The sequence below is a fragment of the Leuresthes tenuis genome, unplaced genomic scaffold (assembly GCF_036924035.1).
Source record: "Leuresthes tenuis unplaced genomic scaffold, fLeuTen1.0.hap1 SCAF_7, whole genome shotgun sequence".
In the NCBI taxonomy this organism is placed as follows: domain Eukaryota; kingdom Metazoa; phylum Chordata; class Actinopteri; order Atheriniformes; family Atherinopsidae; genus Leuresthes; species Leuresthes tenuis.
In genome coordinates, this window is record NW_027325361.1 from 17,167,033 (window position 1) to 17,191,878 (window position 24,846).

Sequence of the window (24,846 nt, forward strand, 5' to 3'; positions counted from 1 at the left end):
ATTAAAGGTGGAACTAAAAGTGGAGAAAAGAATGGATACTCTTACAGTCCGTTCAATATTTCATGGGAATATATATTTAAAAAAAAAAGCCTGTATTTAGAAAACTTCTGGACTGATAATGGAATTTCTTTTGCTAAAATAAGGTGAAACTGTAGAAAAAGGAAAAACTATTACATTTTACTGTGAAAACTAGCTTGAAATATTGCAGTATTTGTGATTTATTCTCCAACATTTTATCTACTGGTCCTGTAAATTGCTGCATATTCACTTAGCTGATTTGCTTTCTTTCTTCTTTTCTTTTAAACCTACAAGTTTAAGAAACTTGTAATCCAACAGAATAATAGACATAATGTAAGCAATTGACAATCAGTGTCTTTAAACGTTTTCAGTTGCTCTTAAATCAAACCCTGCAAATTTTTTTGTGCTTTTTGGTTATTTTTGCCTTGGGCTGCTATTTATCCATCTATTTATTGCTGTTGTCAGTATTAAGATGTAATAAAGATAAAGATCCAACGTGACAAAACAAAAAAAATGAGACAATAAAAAGGGATTTTTGAAACCGTCAACAATCACATTTACCTATCATATCCTTATTTTGCATTTTTTAAACGGAGAGTTTCGGAAAACTTGTCAAAAATTCTGTCTTCATGTCGGTGTTCAGCCATGAACGTTTTCAGTAATATCTGCCGGTCTGAGTGTCGTTATCATCATTAAGGAGCGTGTCACATAGCGGATGGCTGCTCTGAACTGAACTGGGGGCACTGGACCTTTAATTCCACTGATTCCCACATGAGAATCTCGCATAATACTCCAGTCAGCTGACTTTAGACGCCATTTTGTCAGCCATTTCCTACACTGATCCATTGCCAGCGTCTCTGCACAGCTCAGGACGCCCCGTCTGGCCTCAGCAGCTTCACCTGCCTGGGCTCGGTAAACGGCAGCGGACCCTGCTCACACGGTACCCGGGTGGATGAGAGACAGTCCAGCGGGTCGGTCGGCACCCACTAGACCTCTGCAAGGCGCCTGGCCCCGCAGGACCGAAGCGGTACAAGCCACAGACAGTCATGGCTTTGAAGATTGTCAAAGGGAGCATCGATCGGATGTTCGATAAAAACCTCCAGGATTTAGTACGTGGCATTAGGAATCACAAGGAAGATGAGGTAAAACGACGACACGCCGTCACCTTAAACATTTTCGGACTCTCGTTCATTGGTGTTTTTGAGTCAACTCGCATTGCCGTCACCGTTATACCGCGACTAGCTAACGAGCGTTAACGGCTAACGCTGGGTTAAGTTAACGTTAGCCCAGTCATTGCTGCCGTCAGCTAGCGGTTAACCACACAGCCGGTGTCACACAGCAGTTTAGGCTGCTGATTTGCGTTTGCCTAATGAGAGATTAGTGAAAGCCAGCTGTTCGTAACTTTACAGAAACATATCGGGTGTTTAGCGACGGGCAGGGTTGTCGGTGACAGCTTGCCAACAGTTAGAGGAAGCTGGCTGCAATGAATCACAGTTTACCAGGAAATTACTCTCCAGCATAAATGCGATCAAACCTGAGACACCGAAGGATTACTGAACGGGCCTTCAAGACCGAGTCTCCGGGAACCAGAGGGGTCCCTTTTTTATATTAAATGTGTTTTTGGAAAGTCTACCAAAAAGAAAAAAAAAATACACAAAACAATAGAAACAGACATAGAAAGGTCACACAAGCACCACATTAATTGATCTAAAATGACCAGAAACGCTCAAGAACAGCATTGGTGATGCACAGAAAACTATTACTAACAGATTAACAGCTAAATTACCACAAAGACACCACGTACACAATCTTAAAGAATAAAACAACCGTAAAGAAACGCACTGGTCACGTGAGGATGTGAGGCCACGTCCAGGCACAAAATAATGGAAAGAAGATGTATATAAAAGACCTTAATCCTGAATTACATTATCCATTTTAGAGGGGCCAATTCTTGATTTTAATATATAAGCTAATATTGGGACATTCTTGCCTTTCAGTATCCACCTCTGAGTTGATCATCGTATGCCCATTTGTGCCAAGTTTCCTCTCAGTTTTCAGGCAGGTGTTGGTAAAGTTGTGGCTGATCAGCGTGCGCTTACATGGACAAAGTGTGATTAAGAGGCCAAATTTGACAAATCGGTCACACTTTGAGCCGCTCGTCGCAAAATGGACTCCTCTGCATGCAATGCCGAAGCCACGTCTCAAATGTACATGAAATGAATTAACCAGCAGCTTGTGTTTAACATCCCATGAGCGGCTGATGATGTCATCCATGCCACAGCTTTGTGGGCAATGGCAGCTCATCACAGTATCAGAGCAGAGTGGAGGGGGGGGGTGGAGCAGGAGGGCCACTGTTCGGAGCAGCCCTGTTTTTATATACCTCACGTCAACTCGTTTTCCCTTAAGGTGGTGATGTCTAACCTGGTTGATGCCTTAAAAATGCGATGTTAGGGTGGACGTGAACTAAAGGACGTGGCTTCTGTTGCTGTGCACGGCTGCTACAAGCTGTAGGCCAGGTGTGAATTGTAGCGCTGGGGTGTCTAATCTAAGGCAGGCTTCTCCAGTCGATTTCGTTGCCAGCGTGGCAAACTTGCTCAGCTTTCCATCTCATCAGAAGACCAGTGTCTTAAGAGGGGCCTACTTTTTGTTTTTGGGAAAGGGAAAACAAGCGAGCACTTGATCAGCTGTGCAGTTCAAGGCCATCCTCGGTTGATCTCCTGATTCAGTGTACGGTTCAGAACTGAGCGTCAGAAGTAACTCAACCTGAGCCTTCTAGATAAGGTGCTGGTTGCCTAGTCAACAGTGGACTGTTTGCTGAAATATTAATACTCTGCTCGCATACTCCCGAGTGTGTGTTGACTTTCTTTTCCCGTCCGGCCCCACGTTTTCTCATGCTCGCCTCTTTGTTTTTCACATGTGTGCAGAGTCTTTGCACAATTCATTCATTCGCTGCCTCTCTCCCACGCCTTTGGAGCAGACTCGTCGTATCGCAGAAAAGTGCGAGGATGTCTTAAGCGCGGTTTGACAAGGTCGCCATGGTTTTCCAGCCGTTTGCCTTGCCCTCCCGCGTGCCTCCAGCTCAGTATGTGTCTGTGGAAGAGAAGGTTGCCCATGTTGGCCTCGTGTCAGCGATTCCAGTTATTTCAGTAGCTCCTGAATTGGTAATTGAAGAAGAGTGTGATTGAGAAGCATTGTGTGCGTCTGGTGATAGTTTATCTGAACCCTCCCTGCCTTCTCTCCAGTTCTGCGAGCCACAGCTTCCCCCGGAGCAGCAGAGCTCAGTACACCCCCCCCCCCCCCCCCCCTCTGTCCCTGTGCTGTCTCATGACTGCACACACATGACCAGCACACTCTCGCACTCCACACAGCCATATGTGTGTTTGTTTTGCAAGGTTGGTCCTCTTAACAATGGTTGACTGATTTAATGCATGAGAGGTCGTAACTCCGCTTGCTCTGCCCTGCAGAATAAAATCCACCCCCGGCTCTCATTATTTCAGGTAACACGCTGTATCATAGCAGTGGTCATAAGGACAGCTGTTTCCTTTTCTCGTTCATGATGCTCCTGGAGAGTTTCAAATGTTTTTTTTGGATGACATAGCCTTTTAAATGACCAATAACCTTTTGTAGCTACATAACTTATTAGCAGCTGTGCTGTTGGAGTGACACATATTAAACTTTTTCACGTGGCGTTTGGCTCACATCTTTGGCTCTTTCAGGATGGATAGTTGGATTTTATGTCTTAGCATGGTGTATTTATTTAACTGCTTTTGACATCCGTTCCTGTAAATTGAGTTTGGCCCATGAATCCGTGCCCTCCCTCAGCCCGTGTTGGTAGCATTAGAAATGATATATAATGGAGAGACGGCCAAAGCGCTCATTCAGTTCATCCTCTGCTGGCTATAGAGTAGCAGCAATACTGTGAGGCTTTTCCAGCTCGTTTCTTGTGCTCAGGAGCAGCCTCCCACTCCGGTTATTGCTCTGCCTAATCTGATCTGGTGTCTGTTGTTTTGTCCTCTCCCTTGTCTGTCCTCAGGCCAAGTACATCTCCACATGCATCGACGAGATCAAACAGGAGCTCAAGCAAGACAACATCGCTGTCAAAGCCAACGCTGTGTGCAAGCTCACCTACGTAAGATCCTCCACCCTCCACACATTCACTGGCTCCGTCTGTCCCGTCTGCTCTGCACACACTCCTGCACATACAGATGAGACGCAGGGCAGGCTTGTTGGTTTAAGCCCGCCCGTGCTTCTCGTGGTAGAATACAGAGGCGTTGCGGCATTTATTGAAAAAAAATCATGTTTGGGGGTTTTAAAAGGAGGAGGAGGAGGGAATAAATGAATGCAGTTCTCAATGCTCAAGGTTGAAAATAAAGATGCAATTATTGGCCTATGACAGACACATTAACGCTCTTAAAAGGTTGTTTGCATGAAAGCTTCTTACCACGAGTTGCTAGAGAACAGTGCTAATCTCCTCTGGTGTTTTGGTTCATTTTTTTTTTTTTTTTTTTTGCTGCACACATGGATAGATGGAGCCAGGTGTGCTTTTCCTACCCCAAGGCATGACGTGCACTTCACCCGTTATAAGAGACATTCACAGATTCAAACTTTCTGCATCAGTTACTCATTGCACTGCTGTTAAAACACAAACAGTGTGTCTTTCCACCCACTGTGAGGGAGACGGTGAGCTACAAGATCGTTTCCATTGACACAGCCCATCTTTCTTCTGGGACAAGTTGCATATTCCTCCCTGTGCGCAGCCAACTGTGAGACAAGTGCTCGTGCACAGTCTATGAAGTGCATCTGAGAAAAGAGCTGCGGACGTTTATTTTGTATCTGCCGTGTTGGATGAAGCGGGATGTGCTGCAGCTCCTTGGTAGCTGGATTTTAAAAAAATACCCTTAAACCTTATCCAGTAACCCGGTGCGCCTCATTTTGAGATTCGTGTGATCAAGAGAAGATCCAATAAGCTGGTGGAGTTCAAAGTTGGCATTTTCTGATGAACACACGAACATATTTTCCTTTTATTCAGGATGCTGCAGTCCCTGCATCCATGAAGGGAAGAAGTAACAAAAACATGAAATAGTCTCTGGTTTGACGACCCCAAACATATTCTTATTTACAGGTGATGTTCCAGATAGGCTGTCTTTTAAAAACAAGCCACTCAAAAGCCAGCGAGGCTTATTCTACCGACTAGATTCCGCTATTGTAAATCAGTCCCACTCGCTTCAGATGTGACGGCTCGTTTTGACGTGCGTGCAAAGCCTGCGAATTCCTGAATGGAATCAGTCTCTCTATTTTTAGTGAACGTGCACTTTCAGACTCAGATATATTACTTTAGTTGGCATCTGCACTCATTGTGAGAGTTTATAGCTCAATTCTGTTTCCCTGCGCTCCGCTGGGACAGTTTGGAGCCCCGCTCCTGTTGCTCTGCACATCTGTCATCTGTCTGCTATGTGTTACAGCTTCAGATGCTGGGCTATGATGTCAGCTGGGCGGCTTTTAACATCGTGGAAGTCATGAGTTCTTCGAAGTTCACATACAAGGTATGACTGGAATGCCGCTATATATCTTGACAATGCTGGACTAGAAAGTATCATATGACACAAGTATCATATGTGATGTTTGCAGAAGTTCAGGACAGGTTTGTGACACTCGGTTAAGATTCATCCTTGTGTCGCACTGGAAATACTCGCAGCAGATCGCCTCCGAGCGCCTGCTGCAGGTTGATGGATGTGTTTTTTGATCCTGTAATATATTTCTTTCCCCCCCGCAGAGGATTGGCTACTTGGCTGCTTCGCAGTGCTTTCATGAGAGCACAGACGTCATCATGCTGACAACCAATCAGATCCGAAAGGTCAGAGATGTGCTTTTTTTTGGTGATCTTTTATTTATTTTATTTTTTCTGTCTCGTTGACTTCTTTTCTACTTTTACCATTTCTCTCTCAGGATCTCAGTAGTCCCAACCAGTACGACACAGGCGTCGCCCTGACTGGCCTCTCTTGTTTCGTGACCCCTGACCTTGCTCGGGACCTCGCTAATGACATCATGACACTGGTGAGTCTCGGAGAATATGTCAAGTTTACCCACAGGGCTTATTCTCTAGCCTCCTGTGTCCTATCACTTACCTTTTGGTAAATTTTTGACCTGCTGCTGATGATTTTCCTCTTTAGATGTCCCACACTAAACCCTACATCAGGAAGAAAGCTGTGTTGATCATGTACAAAGTGTTTTTGAAGTACCCGGAGTCCCTGCGCCCTGCCTTCCCCAGACTCAAGGAAAAACTGGAAGACCCAGACCCAGGTATCAAGAAATTCCACTGTGTCCGTTTTTAGTCAATTTAGTTCAACTAGCAATCTTTGCTGCAGCTTTGGTTTGGGCTGCATGTAATTTTCACATTCAAGGTAAACCATAAATGCAGCTGCAACTTCCTGGGGACGGACGTATGCTGTCATCTGACACCCCCCCGTGAATTATTCAGCAAGGAACAATATAAGATATGAGAGATGCGAGACAGCCGGGGCAGTCGGGCAATTAAATGGAAAGACTCATCTCACAGGATGCTTTACTGGCTTGATGCCATGAACGGTATTTAACCGAATTACAGTCCTGTAGAAAAATTGGTATCGTCTCAAAAATAATAGTGTTATTTCTAAGTCTATAAGTGGAGTGTTTCCTTCCATGTAGTCGGTCCACACACAGTTTGCCGCTCTGAGAACCAGCCGTGCGGGTGCTTCAGATTCGGCTCAGGTGTTGTCAGGTCAGATGTTGCAAAGATGGACAAAGAAACATCCTCTGTGGATACTCTCAGGGGACAAGAAAAGAAACCTGTCTGTGCTCCAAATTAATGTATGCTGTAGAACATGGAAAAAAGCTTAATGAATATTTGAAGCAAATCCTTTAATCGGATGATAAGATCAAGGTAAATGTTGTTGTTTTTTTTTTTTTAATGTTCACCATTCACTTAGCCAAGAAAGTCCCATCGAGTAAAACGATCTGTTATTCCAGGCAGTCCTGTTTTGAGATGGTTTTAAATTGACGCGGGGTGGGGCAGGGATTCAAATCTTAAAACGCTCATTAAAGCCACAGAGAGTAATAGTGAAAAATAGAGCCATACAGGCATTACCAGTACGGCAATAAAGACAGCGGTCAGCTGAGTTGGCGCTCAGTATTTTTGGCTTGAATGTGGCCAGGACCACAACAGTGATTGCAGCGGTACGAAAGTGATGATAGGGGTTGGGAGGCAACGTTTAGAACGTTTCTAAAGGGGAAAGAAGTGACAACTTTGAACAGATTTAATCTTCACTTTAAAAATGACAGTAAAAGCAGCACGACCCCTTCAGCAAAGAGCCACAGATGAGTCTCCCCAGAGGTTTGTACAACATTTGGCATCCCACACGTGCAGAAGAAATGAGTTCACTCGCCAAAAACAGAAGTGTTGCAAAGATAACGGTACCCGTGCTGCCTGTATTTTAAAGATCATGAATTCAGACGGAAGTTTTTCATGTGACACGGGATACAAAAACCTTGCCGTTTCATTGGACGATGAAGTGATACCGAGCGGGCGGAGCCCTCACTGCTGCCCAACACTGTAACTAGAACCGTGCCAGCAGGCTTCGTGAATTATTAACTTCCTGTCAGAATCTATACTTAGTGGGTCAAGATTCCTTAAGGGGCTCCATGATCTAAAAGCTTCTGTGTTAAAATGCTATTTCAAATGGGATGTGAGCTGAAGAGCATTCATCTTTTGTGGTTAAGAATGTGCTGAACATAAAACACTCGACAGTATTGTTACTGCAGCAGTGACTTTAGTATTTACTGTGACGTGTCACATCCTTGTTTGTACCACACTTGATTCACGTTATGTCAGGAGCACAAAATTCTGTTAAGAGCCTGTTTAACGTGTTATTTTCCCCACTTTCAGGTGTCCAGTCGGCAGCAGTAAATGTTATCTGTGAGCTCGCCAGGCGGAATCCCAAGAACTACTTGTCTCTGGCCCCACTTTTCTTTAAACTCATGACCTCTTCTACAAATAACTGGGTTCTCATAAAGATTATCAAGCTGGTGAGTTAGAAAGTGTACACGAGGGAAAACAAATGTCACATGCCTGCGATAGTTGCTTTTTACTGAAGGATCCCGACGCTCTTTTACAGTTTGGCGCTCTGACACCTCTGGAGCCACGGCTGGGAAAGAAGCTTATTGAACCTCTAACCAACCTAATCCACAGGTAAGATGATGCACCTCCCAGCATTATTCTCCCCACTGGTGGTAAAAGATGTGATGAAAAGCATCCACAATAATGTGCACTTTCTCTCTGTTTTGCACCCGGTCCTCCTCCACTCACAGCACCTCTGCCATGTCTCTGCTGTATGAATGTGTCAACACTGTAATTGCAGGTTGGTACGGAGAATCTGTGGGAATTAGAGCTTAGGGCTGTTTAACTATTGATCTGATCAGATATTTAATTCTAAAGTTTTTGTTGGTTTGTTCTGATCATCTGATCTAAGTGATTTAATTGAGCCTTTGTCATGTGTTGCAGTGTTGATCTCTTTGTCCTCTGGGATGCCTAACCACAGTGCTAGTATCCAGGTAGGCCTCCAAATTCTTGTCGTCTGTCTGCACACTCGTGCGGATAGACGCTGATTATAACCCTTTCCACTCCAGTTGCATCATAATGCATGCTTTCACGAGTCTTTCATGCCTGATCAGATGCATCTCAAGTAGAAACCCAGCAGCTGTCTGACGGGCAATAAAAATTTCTCCATTTCTCTCACCGTTGTTCGTTTTGTTTTGGATCTTTGAAGTGTGCTTGCATGACGACACGGAAACTGGTGAGGAAAGGTTTGAAATGATCTTAATGGTTCTGCCCTTCTCCCCCCCCTCTGTTTCTCTCTCCTCTTTCTTTCGTCCCCCCCTCTTCCACAGCTCTGTGTGCAGAAACTGCGAATCCTCATAGAAGACTCGGACCAGAACTGTGAGCCCTCTGTCAATGCCTGCAGTGTGTCATTTTCTCATTGTCTGTGTGTTTCTGACTGTGGAACAGTCCTCCCCTTTAGACGACGACAGCTTAGACCCCCTCACTCTGGATAACTCGAACATTACTACCTTTTCACTTTTGATTAGGTGGCCTGCTCAGAATGCCATTGTACTGAAGTAACCACCACTTTCTCACAGAAAACCCCAGTTTTAAAGTGAACCACTGGCTGTGGGATTGTTGTTTTAATATGAAAAACCTGCCAAGATGCTGCTATTTGGTATCAGGCCTGGTTCCATAAATGCATTCCCTTGCCCACCAGTTGGTGCTCAGATTGCTATATTCAGCCATTCGAGTTATCTGGAGCTCCATTTATAGATAGCTGTGTGTATGTGGAGTAGTCTGTACGCCTTCTGGTAGTCGTAGAGCAGAATGTAAACCTACAGTTTGTTTGTACTTTCACTACACCTCTTACTGGCTTTCAGAAGGGCCATTTCAACCAGTTTGGTTTACATTCGCAAACCAAATTCTGGGCCTTTTAATCCAGAAGCTAAAATATTTGTTCAAAACAAGAATCGGATTCCACTCCGATCGCAGTGGGAATCAGGAGTGGGCATGAGCTAAACCAGTACAAACAAACAGCCAACTGTACCCGACTGGGGCGTGGAACTGGTGCTGTGATCGTAATGGGTCAGTATGCTACTGGTGAGTTGGTTTTGAGGTGAGAACAAGAGAAACCAAGGACCAAGCCGGTTCTCTTCTGGTCGGAAAGCGCAAATGGTCACACTTTTATCACATAGCATTTATCTGCATTTTGAACAAGATTAGTAAGTGAAGTAAGGAGCCCTTTCAAAAACTGAATAGAATAAATTATAATAGAAAATGAATAAAGAGGGAATAGGCTGTATCGGAAGTTTCCAATTGTGTGAAAATATCGCAGATGAATAGAGCTTGCCGAGGAAAAGTCGATGACATACTTTTAGTGTCATGCTTTGAGGCTTTTGATGTGTTGCTGGCTTCTAAAAGCAGAAAATGAGTCATCACTTTTAGTGTGTGTGTGGATGCAAGAGGCTTTGTTCTTTGGTGGAGGAGAGCGGTAGTGTCAGAGGTGTTTTTAATGAACAGGAGAAGCACTGCGAGGGTAGAACGTTACTCTTCTGCAGGGGTCTTTTGTCCCCACCCCCCCACACACTATAGAATTAGTTTAAAGGTGGCATCGGTCATCGTTTGAGTCATTTCTGTAATGTCGTCACTGCTGTGATCAGCTTTGCCTCAACCCGAGGTCTGATATCGATTCAGAAAGCTGAGAGGCATTAGTCTGTGCCAGATTAGATGATAGACAGAAGACCGTGCTTCAGCAGATTTCTGAATCTTTAAAATTTCATTTGGTGAGGGAGCAGGAGCTGCCAGGGATACAGCAAAGGACAAAGCTAAACAAAACTACCGTGTCCCGTGTGTGTGTGTGTGTGTGTTCGTGTCCTTTCCATCGTTCTGTGTGTTTTTGTGTTTCTTTCCTTTTTGTGTTTTTCATGGAAGTTCTGAGATTATTTCAGTAAAGTAAGAATAGCCAGACCGTAATAATATTACATATTGATTTATAGATGAATATTTTCCATGTACCAGCAAGGTTTTTAGAGTAAATACATGTCAGATCTTTCAGTATCTAAGTGTAGTACTGTAGGACTGAACTTACTGTCTTTACTCGGGAAGCCTTTGGTCTCCAAAACAAGCAGTTTGTCTGCAAACCAACACTGTATCAGTATTGGTCCTACAGGAAAGTCAGATTTATAAATGATGATGTGTAGATGCAGTGAGCTCTTTAAATAGATTCCTCATATGAGATCTATCTGCCATTAAGTCCACTGAGGCCATGTGTGTTTTTTTTATCCTTACGAAAGTGAAGTACCTGGGCCTACTGGCCATGTCAAAGATCCTGAAGACCCATCCCAAGTCGGTGCAGTCTCATAAGGACCTCATCCTCCAGTGTTTAGATGACAAGGATGAATCCATTCGTCTCAGAGCCCTGGACCTGCTGTATGGCATGGTAAGGAGACAAATCCTCTGCTCTTCAACAATCCTCCAACAGAACTGTGCTTTACAAAATGTAATAATTGTGCTGTCTTATTTATTTATTTTAAGCAGAAGTGATATTGGGTGACATGTCTATTAAGCCATTGCCATTGATTTGGTTTCTACTCTTTCCAGGTATCCAAGAAGAACTTGATGGAGATTGTCAAGAAGCTGATGCTGCATGTAGACAAAGCAGAAGGCACCACCTACAGAGATGAACTGCTCACCAAAATCATCGACATCTGCAGCCAGAGCAACTACCAGTACATCACCAACTTTGAATGGTCAGTTTTACTTCTTGTCGTCATTGTCCCGTGTTTCAGTCTCGGTTCTCTAAACTCTCCTTGATGGGTTTTCTCGCTTCCTGATTGTTGAAGCCACCTCTTTTCCGTATGTGCTCGACAGGTACATCAGTATCCTGGTGGAGCTTACGCGATTAGAGGGCACGCGACACGGCCACCTCATAGCCTCTCAGATGCTGGACGTGGCTATTCGGGTCAAAGCCATCCGGGTATTTGCTGTTGCCCAGATGGCGACTCTGCTGGACAATGCCCACCTTTTGACTGGGAACATGCAGCGAAACGGCATCTGTGAAGTATTGTACGCCTCAGCGTGGATCTGCGGCGAGTTCTCTGAGTGAGTTGATATTTCCAACTGGGATGCGCCACGTGGGGATGGGTTCAAACAACTGGTGACAAATACATGATGGCTTGCCCCCTGTTTAATCTTTCTACCTGTCAAAAGAAAAAGAGATAATTTGTATTAAGAATAATTTAGAATACTTTCAGAGAACAGGGAATGTTTTTTTTCCTTTTTCTTTTTCAGTATTAACAGAAATCCTCCCTCCTTTAACAGACACCTTGAGAACCCGATGCAGACGTTGGAAGCCATGCTGCGGCCAAAGGTGGCCACCCTGCCGGGCCACATCCAGGCCGTGTATGTGCAGAACGCCGCCAAGCTGTTTGCCACTGTGCTCAAAAGTCAGGAGGGGAACACGGACAGCACGGCCGCGCAGGAGACCAGCCAGCTGATGATAGACAGGCTGCCGCTGTTTGTCCAGAGCGCCAACTTGGAGGTGCAGGAGCGGGTAAGACGTGCGAGGAGTGAATGGGTCACACCTGAGCCGGGCTCGGTCTTTTGACTTTTAACACTGTCCAAATCACAAGGCTGCTAACGACACGCAATTGAGAAAAGCAACCGTAATCCACGACGCCTCATCCTGTGTTCTCAGGCGTCCTGCATCCTGCAGCTGGTCAAGTACATCCAGAAACTGCAGCAGAAGGATGTCGAAGTAGCAGAAGAAGTCATTGCTTTGTTTGCAGGAGAGCTCAACCCTGTAGCCCCCAAGGCACAGAAGAAAGTACCTGTTCCTGAAGGGTGAGTTGGCTCAGGAAATGAAGAACGCCCATGTTAAAAACAGTATTGTTAGATATTTTGTACCGTTTCTAATTTATAATACAAAGTATCCGTTTTTACTATTGTGCTGTACCTTCAAAAATAATTTCAACTTTAATTGCATGGATATTGAGCGTTTCTTTGCGTGTCACCATGATTCTTTGTGTAGCCTGGACCTGGATGCTTGGATCAATGAGCCTCCATCTGAAAGCGAGTCTGAGGATGAGCAGCCGAAGGCAATATTTGCAAAGGAGGAGCCCAAACACTCCCGTCCCCGTCACACAGAGGTGGACGAGAAAGAGCTGGCAAGGGTAAGCATCGGTGCACTGAACAGAGCCACGGAGCTCTGCTGTTCTGTAGATTAGCCCACGTTAGCAATTTATTTCACTCGGTGCCACGTAGCTGGGAATGGGTAAAGATGTCAACATGAAACAGAAAGACGAGACATGAATATGTTTGATGCAGTCTCTCGCAAACTATCGATCCTCTCAGAGTTTTAGCGTCTTATAGCTTCTGGTGTGGATTCCTGCCAGTGCTATAACTGAGGTAGGCTGTTATGCATTGATTAATTCATGCTGCTACTTTTTATTTCCCCGCTCCCAGAGGAGAGAAGCTAGGAAGCAGGAGCAAGCCAATAACCCGTTTTACATCAAGGCCTCTCCATCCTCTCAAAAGGTATTTTGTCCATGTTTCACCAGTCATTTAGTAATGGTAGTCATTTCTTTTTCACTGCGAAGTATTTACCAGATTTCTAATATATAGGTGTGTCAAGAGGGTCCTGGAGTGGAGCACATCCCAGTTGTGCAGATAGACCTCAGTGTGCCTCTCAAAGTCCCAGGTAGAAGACACTGTCCTTGCTCATGACTAATGCTGTAGAGACATAATTACAGTATGACCAGAAATAAAGATGTTTAAAGTACATTTTTCGCCACATATCAGGTTCTCCGTAGCGTTTGTTTGCCTTTATCCACCGCTACCGTTTCTGTGTACAGTGTCTTTTTGTTGTTTGCGATTTCTCAGAAATGACGATTCGCAGCATGTTTGCCTTCCAGTTTTTAAGCCGCGTGTTGCCATGGCTGGCGTCCGCTCCACAGGTCTGCCGATGTCCGACCAGTACGTGAAGCTGGAGGAGGAGCGCCGGCAGAAAGAGAGGGCCGAGAAGAAGAAGAAGGACAAGAAGAAGAGGAAAGAAAAGCGCAGCGGCCGAGGGAGGAAACACGATTCGGGTCCAGAGAGCGAGGAGGACATCACACCCGCGCACATGGTCGACATCGTAACCGAGGAGATGCCAGAGGTGGGCTGGGAAGCTCCTGTCAGACAGAAACACAAAGATGATTTTTGATATTTGATGGTGACCCGTTGATGTGATATTGACAGGATAATAGTGCATTTCTCAGACTACAAAGCTATTTATCGGTGGACACGTCACGACGAGGATGAAATGCCATGATTATCCCTCTTTTTATTTCATGTCTGAGACGACAAAGTCTGGGAGTCAGCATCTCAGTGAACCTATTGTTGTGATAACCGATCCGTTTCACAAAATATCAACTCTGCTGCATTGATTGTGCCCTCTTGTTGCCTCAGAATGCCTTACCCAGTGATGACGATGACAAAGACCCCAATGACCCTCACAAAGCGCTGGACATCGACCTGGACAAGTGAGTCCCCCGTTTTACAGATCCCAGTTCTGCTTAAGCTCACAAACTCATCAGCTGAATTCCTGATTTAAAAGTAGATTTTTTTAAAAACGATCAATCTATTAATAGAATTGACATTTTCAGCCCAAAGTTTTAGCCAAGTATTTGTTTGAGTTTTTATTCCTGGTCTTAGCAGAAGTTTTTAAACCTATTTAGGTTTTCCACATTTTACGTTTGGGACTTAAAATCGATTGTTTCCTCATTCTGCGCATAGCGTTCCACAGTGTCTTCCACAACTTTTAAATCTTACCTGAATAGCTCTCAGATCTGATCAAGTCAAGACTGAGACGGTGAACTACATTTCCCATCAGTGTGTGTGTGGAGGAAACTGTCGCCTCACTGATAGCATCCCTACAGTCGAACATGGGAGTAGCAGAGGTCTCCCAAGCATGTAGGATCATTTCTGAGAGGAAAGGATCGTCTTTGATTACTGTGTAACACGTTTACAAAATTTCTCCAAACACTTGTTTGTCTGGCCATTGCGTAGATTGTCAAGGGGCTAAAATCCATTGAAAACATTTAAAGATGACATGAAACCTGATTTTTAAGAAAATGTGGAAAACCTGAAGGTATCTGAAAACGTTCCCTCTGCGCTGTGTGTCCTGAGCTTTCTGGTTACAGCGCTGAAGTCAATGTGACTTTGCCCTTTCCTCCCTCACACTCCTTCTCATGGGATTCTGCTTTCTGCTTCCTCTTTTCCGTGCCTCCACACACCCATCACTGCCTCTGTGTGTGGGCAGTTTGGTGGAATCGGCTGGGCGCAGGTGAGTAGCACCCCAGCCTCGGGACCTGGGCCCTGACTCTAACCCGTCTGCCGCTGTCTCTCTCCTAACCACGTTTGGAGTTTACAGTAGCTGCTTCCTCTAGTTGCTCTTCTTCCCTTGTATCCTCAATGCCTCTACTTTAATCGTAGCTTTGGGACTCTCGCTGTCCCTTTTCTCTTTCCCATATTGTTTTTTTTTTTTTCTTTCTAAGCTTGAAAATATCAGCATCTTTGTTTCTGAACAAACTCTGATTGATCTTTCAAAGTTAGCTGTTGTTAAAACAAGCAATTGGAAACTAAAAAGTTCTTGGCTGCTGATGTTTTCAGGTCTTACATTTTTTCGCCAGCTGTCTTCTCAAAATAGACGCCTAAAAGCATTTTTAGCACTTATTCTGGAACCAGATAACCGGCATGCTTTTAGAAGACTTATCCAGGGGATATATACTGTATTTATTTTGCTGACACTTCCCTGGTTCTCCTCAGTGGAGCTCAGTAGATCAGGCATACCTTCAAATCCCCACAAGGGATTTTTTGATGAGATCGTAAGTATGGTCACAGAAGTTATGCTTTAAAATCATTTGTATAAGAGCATCTAAATGCTAAGAAAGTGTTTTTTATTTATTTAATTTTATTTATTTAAAGTTCACGAGTACATCTTGTATGTGCCACTTTGAACTAAACTCTTTCTGGCTTCTCATACTAATTGAAATAAAATATAAACCAAGACTATTAACTCCTGGAAGCACAAACCTAACATAGGATGTACAATATGAGAATCAAGTGATTTTAAATAAAGACGTTAAACGTGTAACCGAAGGAGGGGATACTGTCAGAGAGCATTGTCTTTATGTAATATAGCCAGCAGGGGGCCACAGTGCATACTTTTAACTCAGAAGGGCCCATCTTTGAGGAAAAACGCTTCCAAGATCATCCGTTCAGTTTGGAGGAATGTTTTAGTATGGAGGCTGACTGGCTGGGAATGCCCATTGCTTCTAGCTCCACTGGAGGAATGAGAACACACTTTTTTGAATGAGCCTCAGCTGCTTTATGCTGCAGAAAATGTATATGAGTATGATGGACTGCTGCATCTGCAATGCTACAAATTAATCCTCAAAGAATGCAGGAATGCCGAAAGTGTTCTTCAGATCGTGGTTTTAAGACCAGGTGGACCGTAATCGCATCAAGACTCTCGCGAGAAAAGTGAAACTGTGAATTTTCTTTGCTCAGGCCGCTCGCGGACAGCGAGAAGCTGCCCATCAGGTCGCACCGTGCAGCAGAGGCTCTGAAGAGCCCAGCGGAGGACGGAGAGACAGAAAATGCCTCGCAGGAACCCAAGAAGAAGAGCAGCAAAGAAAAGAAGGAGAAGAAGAAGGATAAAGACAGGAAGGTGAATGGTTCAGGTTTTTTTTCCAGTACTTTCCAGATTTTCCCTAGCTTCTGTCTAGCTCATGAAACTGCTTCTCGGAATAAACTAAATTGGATTTACTGTGATGACTGAGTGGGTGAGCGTGCTCCTCAGCCTGCCCGACCGCCACGGGAATTAATTTTTTCCATCCCCTACTTTCGCAGAAGAGCAAAGAAGAGAAGAAGAAGAAGAAACACAAACATGACGGAAAGGAGGAGGATCTTCTCGGGGGTCAGGCTGACGAGCCCGTGGTCCAATCAGAAGACACGAGCGAAGTGGCAGCACCGCCCACTTCTACCACTGCTGAGGTATGCCTCATAACATGTTGAAGCAAAGCCGCCTCCTGCCTAGCAGGACAGTTTGGTAGCATATTTCCTTTCACTCATAAACCTCCGATAAATCTATCTGATCCTACAACTCGCGATCAAAAACTGACTAACATTTCACTCAAGCTGCAGTTTCTGTTAAAAAGTTATTTACAAATTGATACGTTTGATCATCTTCATTGACTCAACACTTCCATTGCTTCCTCCCAGCCTCTCTTTCAGTCAGCTCTAGTGATCAAGTATCAGTTTTCTCGTAGCGGTCTCTTGCCAAATACTTGATTTATTCATGAAATAGTGCAGTGTAATCTCTGTATCAGTTTTCATGAATACTACTAAGATGCAGAACCTGTTTGGCCCTCACCCCTCTCACCTCCTGCCACTCCTCTCCCTCCCTGCCTCTTCTAGGTTTCGGATCTGGATTTCTGGCTCTCAAACGCTCCAGTGCCCTCTAACACCCAGGTTGAGTCGCCCCTCCCTCTCTCCATGTCCTCCTCAGTTTACACATTCCTCTTTCATAACCCTGTGTCTCATGGACCTCCTTCCTATATTAGATTTGCTGTTCACCTTGTTGAAGTAGCTTCTTCGTGAGCATTATTTTTCTTTTCCCCCCTCCCCCCTCCCATCTTGCATCTTTTTTTTTTCTTTTTTTAAATATTTCCTTTCATCCACGGGTCACTCAATGCTGTTCCTCCTGTTTGCTGGCATGTTTGTGTTTACACAGTGTGTATCTGTCACATTGTGCCAGTGGGTCTCCTTAGCTTTTGCTTTCTGGATGTCATGTCAGTTTTTAAGTCAAAGTGGGTATAAGGTGAGCAAAAGTCTGATGTGGATTGTTTTTTTTTGTTGTTTTTTTTTTGTTGTTGGCGTCCCAGCTCCATCGTGACGTCATCGTGACGTCATCGTGACTGCTTCCTCAGTGGTCATGTGGTGTCGATCTCCTCTTTGCTTCTGATTGCTCCTGCAAAGTGTCGTTGTATTTCAAAGATAAACAAAAAAAAAAAGGAAAACCCACCTAGTTTAGAAACTCTCAAAGCGATTGCTTATAGTTAAAAGTGCACAGTGGAGTGTTTTAATTCGGCGGAGCAATGTTTCAGGAAGAGGATCGTGTCATGACATCATGTCACATGGGCCTTTAACAATTTTTTTAAAAATTTTTTATATATATATATATATATATATATATATATAGGAAAAACACATATGCACACATTACTTTTCTTTGTTTATAAAGAAAACTCCGCAGGTTGCCTTTAACTGTCTTTTGTCCCTTTTCTGTTGTGTCATCTTTTTTAAGAGTTTGCTCTTTAAGCGTAAGAAAATCGCCTCCTCCAAACTCTTGGGACTGTGGGCAGTATGTGAAATGGCTGCTGATGCTGCTGCTGGTACTTCCACCGTACTACCAGCAGCTTTTGACATTTACCACGGATGTTGACGCCGACTTGGTTATGAATCTTCATTACCTTCATATGTGATGATGCGTTGATTCTGTCAGGTGTTTGTTCATTTGATATCATTTAGGCCATCAGCCCCAGAGACTTGTTTTTGCACTGGCTGTCGCACTAGCATAACGGATCTTACAGCTGCATATATGTAGGCTGTCTCCAGGATCCTGTGCACCGATCCAGTAACCCTAAAACAAGCCACTTGTTTGTGGTTTACCTATTTGACTTGATTCTGCATGTGTCATGTTTGTAGATTCACAGAGCTTCTATGGGTATTGCTTTTTTTTTTTTTTGGACACGCTGTGTGATCTCCCTGTCATCACTTGGCTCTCCTGACACAGAAGTGGCACACCCTACTCCATGTGTTACATGCCATGGTTGCTAATATGTTGGTTTTTTTGTGTCTGAACAGGAAGCAGGAACAGTAGCAGCAGCGGCAGAAGCAGCTCCAACCCCAGAGGAACCCTCTGGAACGGCGCCAGACTCTGAGCCTGACGAGCCCAAAGACACTGAGGTGGAGGAGACTGTGAGTCACCACTGATGTGATAATTGCAAGGTTCAAAGTTTGGCTGCAATGCTCGAGATTCCAGTTCAGTGCTCCGAGCACATGGGCGGTTTTCATTCTTACAAGTTTGTGTAAAAGATGCGCTTGCAGATCGGCCAGCTTCTCTGGTCTCTAGAGGAATACTTCTTCCAGTTGCCGTGTTTCGGTTCTGGATCAGTGTGGATTTTGTAAGGATTTCTCTTAATTTGTGTCCGTCTTCCTTTTGTTTTTGTTTTTTTTTAACGATTAGAAGTCCTCCAAACACAAGAAGAAGAAGCAGAAAAAGGAGAAGGAGGAGAAGGAGAAGAAAAAGAAAAAGAAGCATCATCATCACCACCACCACCACCACAGTGACGGAGGAGGAGAAGAGTCGGTGCAGAACGGCACTGTCGAGGAGGACGAGGAGCCGCTTCCGGTCAGTGTTGAACTAACCTCCCAAGTGTGAGCAAAAGCAGTGTGTACACAGATTATGAATGTGGCCTTCGTTGATCTTTGTTATACCCTCGTCAGTTTTCATGTTTCCTATAGTCATGAAGTGGGACCCTAGTTTCATCCTAGAGGGGAAAAAACAAGTCACTGACTCAAATCCACAAATTATTTAATGCTGCGTGAGGGCAGACCAATTTATCATCCTTTTCCCCAGCAGCTCTGTTGAAATCCACTGACGACAAACACACACACACACACACACCCCTTTGCTTGTAGCACATCAGCTTCGTAGAACGAGCTCCTGTTGCCCGGATAGCACACTGAGTGGCAGAGAATGCCTGACGTGACCTGAGCTCTTCTCTCCTTTCAGCCCATGTCCAATTACTGCCTGCTGGCTGAGAACTCCTACATCAAGATGGTGAGTGACCGTGATGGGATACTGCTGCTGCAGGGCAGCCTTTTTGCCTTTTTTCTTTTTCATTTTCTTGCTTGTTTTTTGATAGATCTGTCCACCATTTGGTCTCAGTTTAGTCAGAGCAATTGATTTAATTTCTGATACCCAAAGATTTTGTCACGCTTTCCCAAAAGGGATGTACCCATTTTTGTATGGAAACAGAATGATAATGATTGTGTTTAGGCTTTTCACATTGTGGAATTTATCTTAGAAAACAGATTTTTTTAAAAATCCAATTATCCGGATTTTCTCACTTTCTCTGCTTCTCTTTAAAGATGATGGAGGATGCTGATCAGGTATTGGTTAAAGTTCTGTGGGTGACGGAACATCATAAAAGCTCTTTCTAGATGTGTTTCTGCTGTTGTTGTTCTTCACAGGCTGTTCTCTGGGGCAGATGCCTCTGTAGCTCAGCAGTGTGGCTTCAGTTTCTGAGAATGATTCTGTCCCTGTGTTTATCTACCTTTTGTTCAGGCTGGTTCTAGGAAACAGTGATGTGTGCTTTAATGTTGGGGTAATCGAGCTGATTTACTGTGTTTCCTGAATGCTTTTTCTGTCTCATAATTGCTTAATTCTGAAAATGAAGGGGAGGGGAAATTAGACCGTACGACTTTGAATAACAGTTCCCACTTCCTCTACGACTTCTTTTTCTTAAATAACAAAAAAAACTTTTCCCTTTTGAAGGTGTACGACATCCAGGGGAACCTGCAGGATGGCAGTCAGGTGGTGGTGTCAGTTATATTTGAAAACAAGTGTGACAGCTTCCTCAAATCCATGGAGTTCAACGTCCTGGATTCTCTGAACTCCAAGCTGCAGAGGCCAGAAGGCTCGGGTCCACACGACGGCCTCACTGTCCCCTTCCAGCTTCCTCCTGGTCAGTGATTCTTTTTAAACCAAAACAACGTCCACACAGCAAACACGCTTTTGTTAATCCTGTGTTGTAGTTTCTACTGTACCATTCTTAAAACGAGCAGTGTAGTCCTTTAGGTTTCACAGCGACTGCGCTGACCTCTCGTTAGAAATCGATCTCGATTACTTACCATCGAGCTTCTCTCTTCTCCTCTAGGAGTGTCCAACGAGGCACGGTTCGTCTTCACTGTGCAAAGCATCATCATGCCACAGAAGCTGAAGGGGACTGTCACCTTCATTGTCAAGGTTGGTTGCAAAACGCACGCTTTTCCATGTATATTTTGCCGCCAACTCTTCTTTGTTTCGACGTTTTCACACGCAGTTAAAGCCATTTTAAGTAACTTACGCAAGTAAGATTATGGAGAGGAAGTCATTGACTGGAAGGCAGTTTTGGGTCTAGTTATGCAAACGCTTGATTCTTTCCAAAGGCTTATCAGTAAATGACCTAGTTAAAGTTTTTTTTTCTGACTGTGTGCACAGCTTTTTTTGTTTACAACCCAGAGTCCACATTACGAGGAGTTATTTCCTCCCACAGAGGATGCTGTTTGTGTGGCGCCTGAGCCTCTGTGACAGTATCAGATTGTCATAACCTGGAGCTTTCACACCAACGTTATCACGAATAGCAATAGAACACTGCTATCGGAGCTTTTGGGTTTTGTTTGAGCTTTTTTAAACATCTGCACGAAAACCAGTTTGCTGGGATTTTGTATCACGAATAGTTTTAGGCCCATCCAAAAACTTTGACTGCTGCTGCATAAACCTCTGAATGCGAGCACTCTTTCTTTGTGCAGAGTGACATCGTGAGAAGAGAAGAACGAGGGATCCCAGCCACCCTCGGATGTGGTTTGGTAACATGTCTCACTGGTTTTTCTGTTGCGTTTCGTTTCCACAGAATGAAGACTCCTCCACTCATGAAAAACTGGACTTCAAACTGCACTTTACCTGCACCTCCTACCTAATCACTACTCCTTGTTACAGGTTGGTGATTTGATTGTCTCACACTTCGGCCATATTAATAACTCTGTGGTCACTTTGGTAAACGTGACGGTGTGCCACCCCATTGCAGAGTTTGTTTTTTTAGGTTTAGTGGGGTTTTTAGTTTGTAGAAAACTTAAAATGATTTTCTTTAAGGTTGTAGGATGACCAGGTTAAAAATGGGTCCTCTTTTGAGCAAGCTTTTCAGTCATTTTAACAAGTGCTGTGCTCGGTGCTAGAGGAGGGTGAGTCTGGGATGCTCTTTTTGTGAAGTTCACTAAAACTTTTTGCTGTGGAATATTAAATGTGTTCATTCGTCTTTACCAGTGATGCATTTGCAAAGCTCCTGGAGTCGGGAGACCTGAAGAGCAGCTCCATCAGACTGGAGGGCGTTAACATGCCCTTCCACCATCTACTGGCCAGGATCTGCTTCCACCACCACTTTTCTGGTACACACTTTTATGTTCTTTAGGTGGTCACGTTTGTCCTGAAACATTAAGGCACTTCATATACAGGAACTGCATTCCAGTTTTCCAGAAAGTGTTTGTTTTGATGATTCAAAATTTGGTGTAATTTACAGGAAGAAAAAAAAAAAAAAGCTAATTGTTGTATGATGTTACTTAAGCCTGTGCTGACATGTTCTCTGATTAGTTGTGGAGAGGATCGACTCCTGCGCCTCCATGTACAGCAGGTCTATCCAGGGTCACCACGTCTGTCTGCTGGTTAAAACTGTAAGTGGACTTCTTGAGCGTTCACCAGTGGATTTACATTTTCATACTCATGAATGTTCAGACGGTGACTTTGACTTTGTTGCTTTCTCTTTCCCAGTCTGCTCAGACAGTGTCCATTGACGCTAAATGTGACGAGCCGACGCTGCTTGGGAATGTGCTGGATGAGATCAAGCAGACCTTTTCTCAGTGCTGATTGTGTCCGACAAGCCCCAGGGTGCCCCCCCACCCCCCCGACCCCTCCATGCCACCCGCTCCCCCACTGAAACACAACATAATCCTGTTACGAAACACTGCGGCTGGCACTTCCAGCGTCGCCCTATTTATTAGTCCTGAGATTCGCAAGATTTCTCTCCTCTTACTTCTACTTCAGTGCCCCACACTTTTGTTTCTCCTCTGCACTCTGAGCTCTGTGGTCACTCCTTCGTACTTGATGTTGTTTTACAGACTCTCTGTGTACATGCTTCGTCTTCTCTGCAGTGCACTTTCTTTTTTTACTTCCTGGTTTTGAAACGGCCACCGTGTTCCACCCCCTGACTCAACACTGAGCTTCTGTTTCTGGATGCCTCCTGTGTTACCTTTCCCACCCTCCACTGTTGGCAAGTCAGTCTGTGACAGTCATGTAATGTAATGTTGACAACTGGACTTTTGCTGTTAATGGTTGAATTGTATTTTTACTGTTTGAATTATTTTTTTTTTTGTCCTCTTTGTTTGGGTTTTTTCTTCTTCTTCTTTTTGTCTGAAGCCTGTCTGCGCCTTTGCCTCACCCCCTTCTTTCCGCTCTCTAAACAGTAGTGCTGCTCGTCTCCAAAGGCCTGGAAAAACAATGTTTCGGACTGGTCCTAGTCTGGGAGGGGGGTGGTGGTTCACTAACCTGTTCACCCACCACTGACCTGATGCTTGGACAAGACCAGACACTGGACAGCTGCATTGACCATAGATGAAACCAAAGCTAAATACACTAAAAGGCAGGGGTTTTAAACTGGGAAACAGCTGTTGCCCTACTTGCCTTTTGGCGAGGCTCAGAGCAGATCTGCTGGTGTTAGTCAGAGTTGTTGTGTGGCACCACTGGTGATGTGTGCGGTGATTTTGCTCTGTGCCTTAGCCCTGAAGTCTGACCCATTCCAGCACCTGTTAAGACTTGCAGAGTTCTGCTTCTCTCCTGATAATATCTCCTCTCTGATCTAATTTTGCTAAGCTAAAGACTGACCCCCCCCCCCAGGACTTTGAACATATCATTCCTTCGACAAATAAAAAAATTTGAAGATGGGAGAGTAATGGCACGAGTTAAACAAGAGTGTTAGATGTACAGTGTTATTTCTGTTTCAGCAGAGGACCGTTTTCTGTCAGGTTAAAGACCCCTTTATACTCACCTCGTCTTCAACTCACAGATGGTTTAGTTCTGTGTAGGCACTGCGGTGCAGGAGCCTCTAAATTCTGTCACCACCTGGCTAACACACTGACAGAATAATCTAGCATAAGAGAGCTGTCCGTGTCACATCTCTGAAAATGTCAACTTGTGACTAGCTCAAGGACCATGTAGCTGAACTATCCACAGCCGCTCTGACAGATTGAAGTTCCCCTTTCTTGGCAGACTCTGTTTACGCTTCCTTTGAATCCATATGAGTTGCTTTGGCTTTCACTGTGAGAAAGCCTCCACGCTGTCTTCATGTGAACTCGTAAAATGTTTGCGCCTGTGCTGCTTTTCGTTGGCATCACAGTGGCTCCACCCAGCAGACGAGTACCCAGATAAATCCCCGACGTTCCTTTGCCCTTCAGAAACTGCCTTGCCACTTTTTTTTTTTGTGCATTAACATGTCATGAGGAGCATGGAAGGTCTGTTTTGTTTTTGTTCCTCTCGGCAGCCTCTCTGAGGTAGTTGATGCTTTAATTTGCGTCAGTCATGTTTGAGGTCATTACCCCGTCCAGCTAACCTCGTAGTAGCAAGATAAAAACTGACTCGGTAGCGTCTCCGTTCATATATACTGGTAAGGCCCCTTTACATATGTCTGCTATTGTAGATAACTGTGATAATTATGTCTGTGACCAGAAGGTCAGTTCAGCCATTCCACTAGATATTCAGTCTAGTTGTAGAGTCTGAATACGGAGGTGATCAGTTGTTTTTCAGGAATGTCAATAGAAGATAATTATGTATGTATTCCTTGTTCCTGAAGATGACTGATATCAGTGAATCCCAGAAACGACTCGCCTAATCATCCATTGTCCTTATTCTGATCATTCTGTGCATAATATTAGATTAAAGTTTATATATTGCATGATTAGGAATGTACACTTTTTATTTCCCTGTTTGTTTCATGGACATGCTTAAACAAACATTGTCATTCCATATTGTCCTTTTTTTTTTTCTTTTTTTTTTTCCCCTCAAGAATTTTTTTTTTTTTTTTTTAAAGAAGTTTACTTGACCGATCTCAATTTTCGATGGTATTGTGTTTTTATCAATTCTAAGTTCAGACAATTAAAAGACATGTCATTGAATGTTTTAAATTATTAAACACAGGGGGAAGGAAGGGGGCTGCGGTTTAGTGTTATGAAACTTAGGGCGTGGGGCTCGGCGGAATAATTTGAATAGAGCGGGTCACATGAAGCAGTGTACTGAGAAGCAACCCACTTTGTCTTAAATCTCTGTTGGTTCAGTTGTAGTGAGTTATTTTACAAAGTTTGGCTTGTGACATTGAAATATACTCTCAAAATGACATTTT

The 24,846-nt window shown here is 44.1% G+C and overlaps 1 protein-coding gene across 7 annotated transcripts; it reads left to right on the forward strand.

Annotated features, from left to right (window-relative positions):
* The first annotated feature begins 825 nt into the window (after positions 1–825).
* On the forward strand, positions 826–24,842 carry ap3d1 (adaptor related protein complex 3 subunit delta 1). 7 transcript variants are annotated; one of them, XM_072389601.1, is made up of 35 exons: positions 826–1,160; positions 4,052–4,147; positions 5,481–5,561; positions 5,792–5,872; positions 5,965–6,072; positions 6,189–6,318; positions 7,940–8,079; positions 8,169–8,242; positions 8,362–8,411; positions 8,555–8,604; positions 8,941–8,989; positions 10,888–11,033; positions 11,195–11,343; positions 11,465–11,695; positions 11,915–12,146; positions 12,291–12,436; positions 12,624–12,765; positions 13,058–13,129; positions 13,217–13,292; positions 13,549–13,748; positions 14,042–14,115; positions 14,895–14,918; positions 16,145–16,317; positions 16,497–16,630; positions 17,054–17,107; positions 18,503–18,616; positions 18,885–19,049; positions 19,434–19,481; positions 19,793–19,813; positions 20,199–20,388; positions 20,581–20,669; positions 21,316–21,401; positions 21,726–21,847; positions 22,050–22,129; positions 22,227–24,842. In XM_072389601.1, the coding sequence occupies exons 1-35, from the start codon at positions 1,065–1,067 to the stop codon at positions 22,320–22,322; spliced, it is 3,819 nt and encodes a 1,272-aa protein (XP_072245702.1). In that variant the 5' UTR covers positions 826–1,064; the 3' UTR covers positions 22,323–24,842. The 7 variants fall into 7 exon arrangements, with proteins under 7 accessions (XP_072245702.1, XP_072245703.1, XP_072245704.1 ...); XM_072389602.1 differs by having other exon boundaries at positions 16,145–16,304; positions 16,487–16,630; XM_072389603.1 differs by lacking the exon at positions 19,793–19,813.
* The last annotated feature ends 4 nt before the right edge of the window (positions 24,843–24,846 follow it).

Coding starts and splice junctions, on each gene's coding strand:
- ap3d1 (XM_072389601.1), top strand. CDS start 1,065: ATGGCTTTGAAGATTGTCAAAGGGAGCATCGATCGGATGTTCGATAAA. Junction 4,148..5,480: donor CTGTGTGCAAGCTCACCTAC/GTAAGATCCTCC, acceptor TATGTGTTACAG/CTTCAGATGCTGGGCTATGA. Junction 11,696..11,914: donor ATCTGCGGCGAGTTCTCTGA/GTGAGTTGATAT, acceptor CTCCTTTAACAG/ACACCTTGAGAACCCGATGC.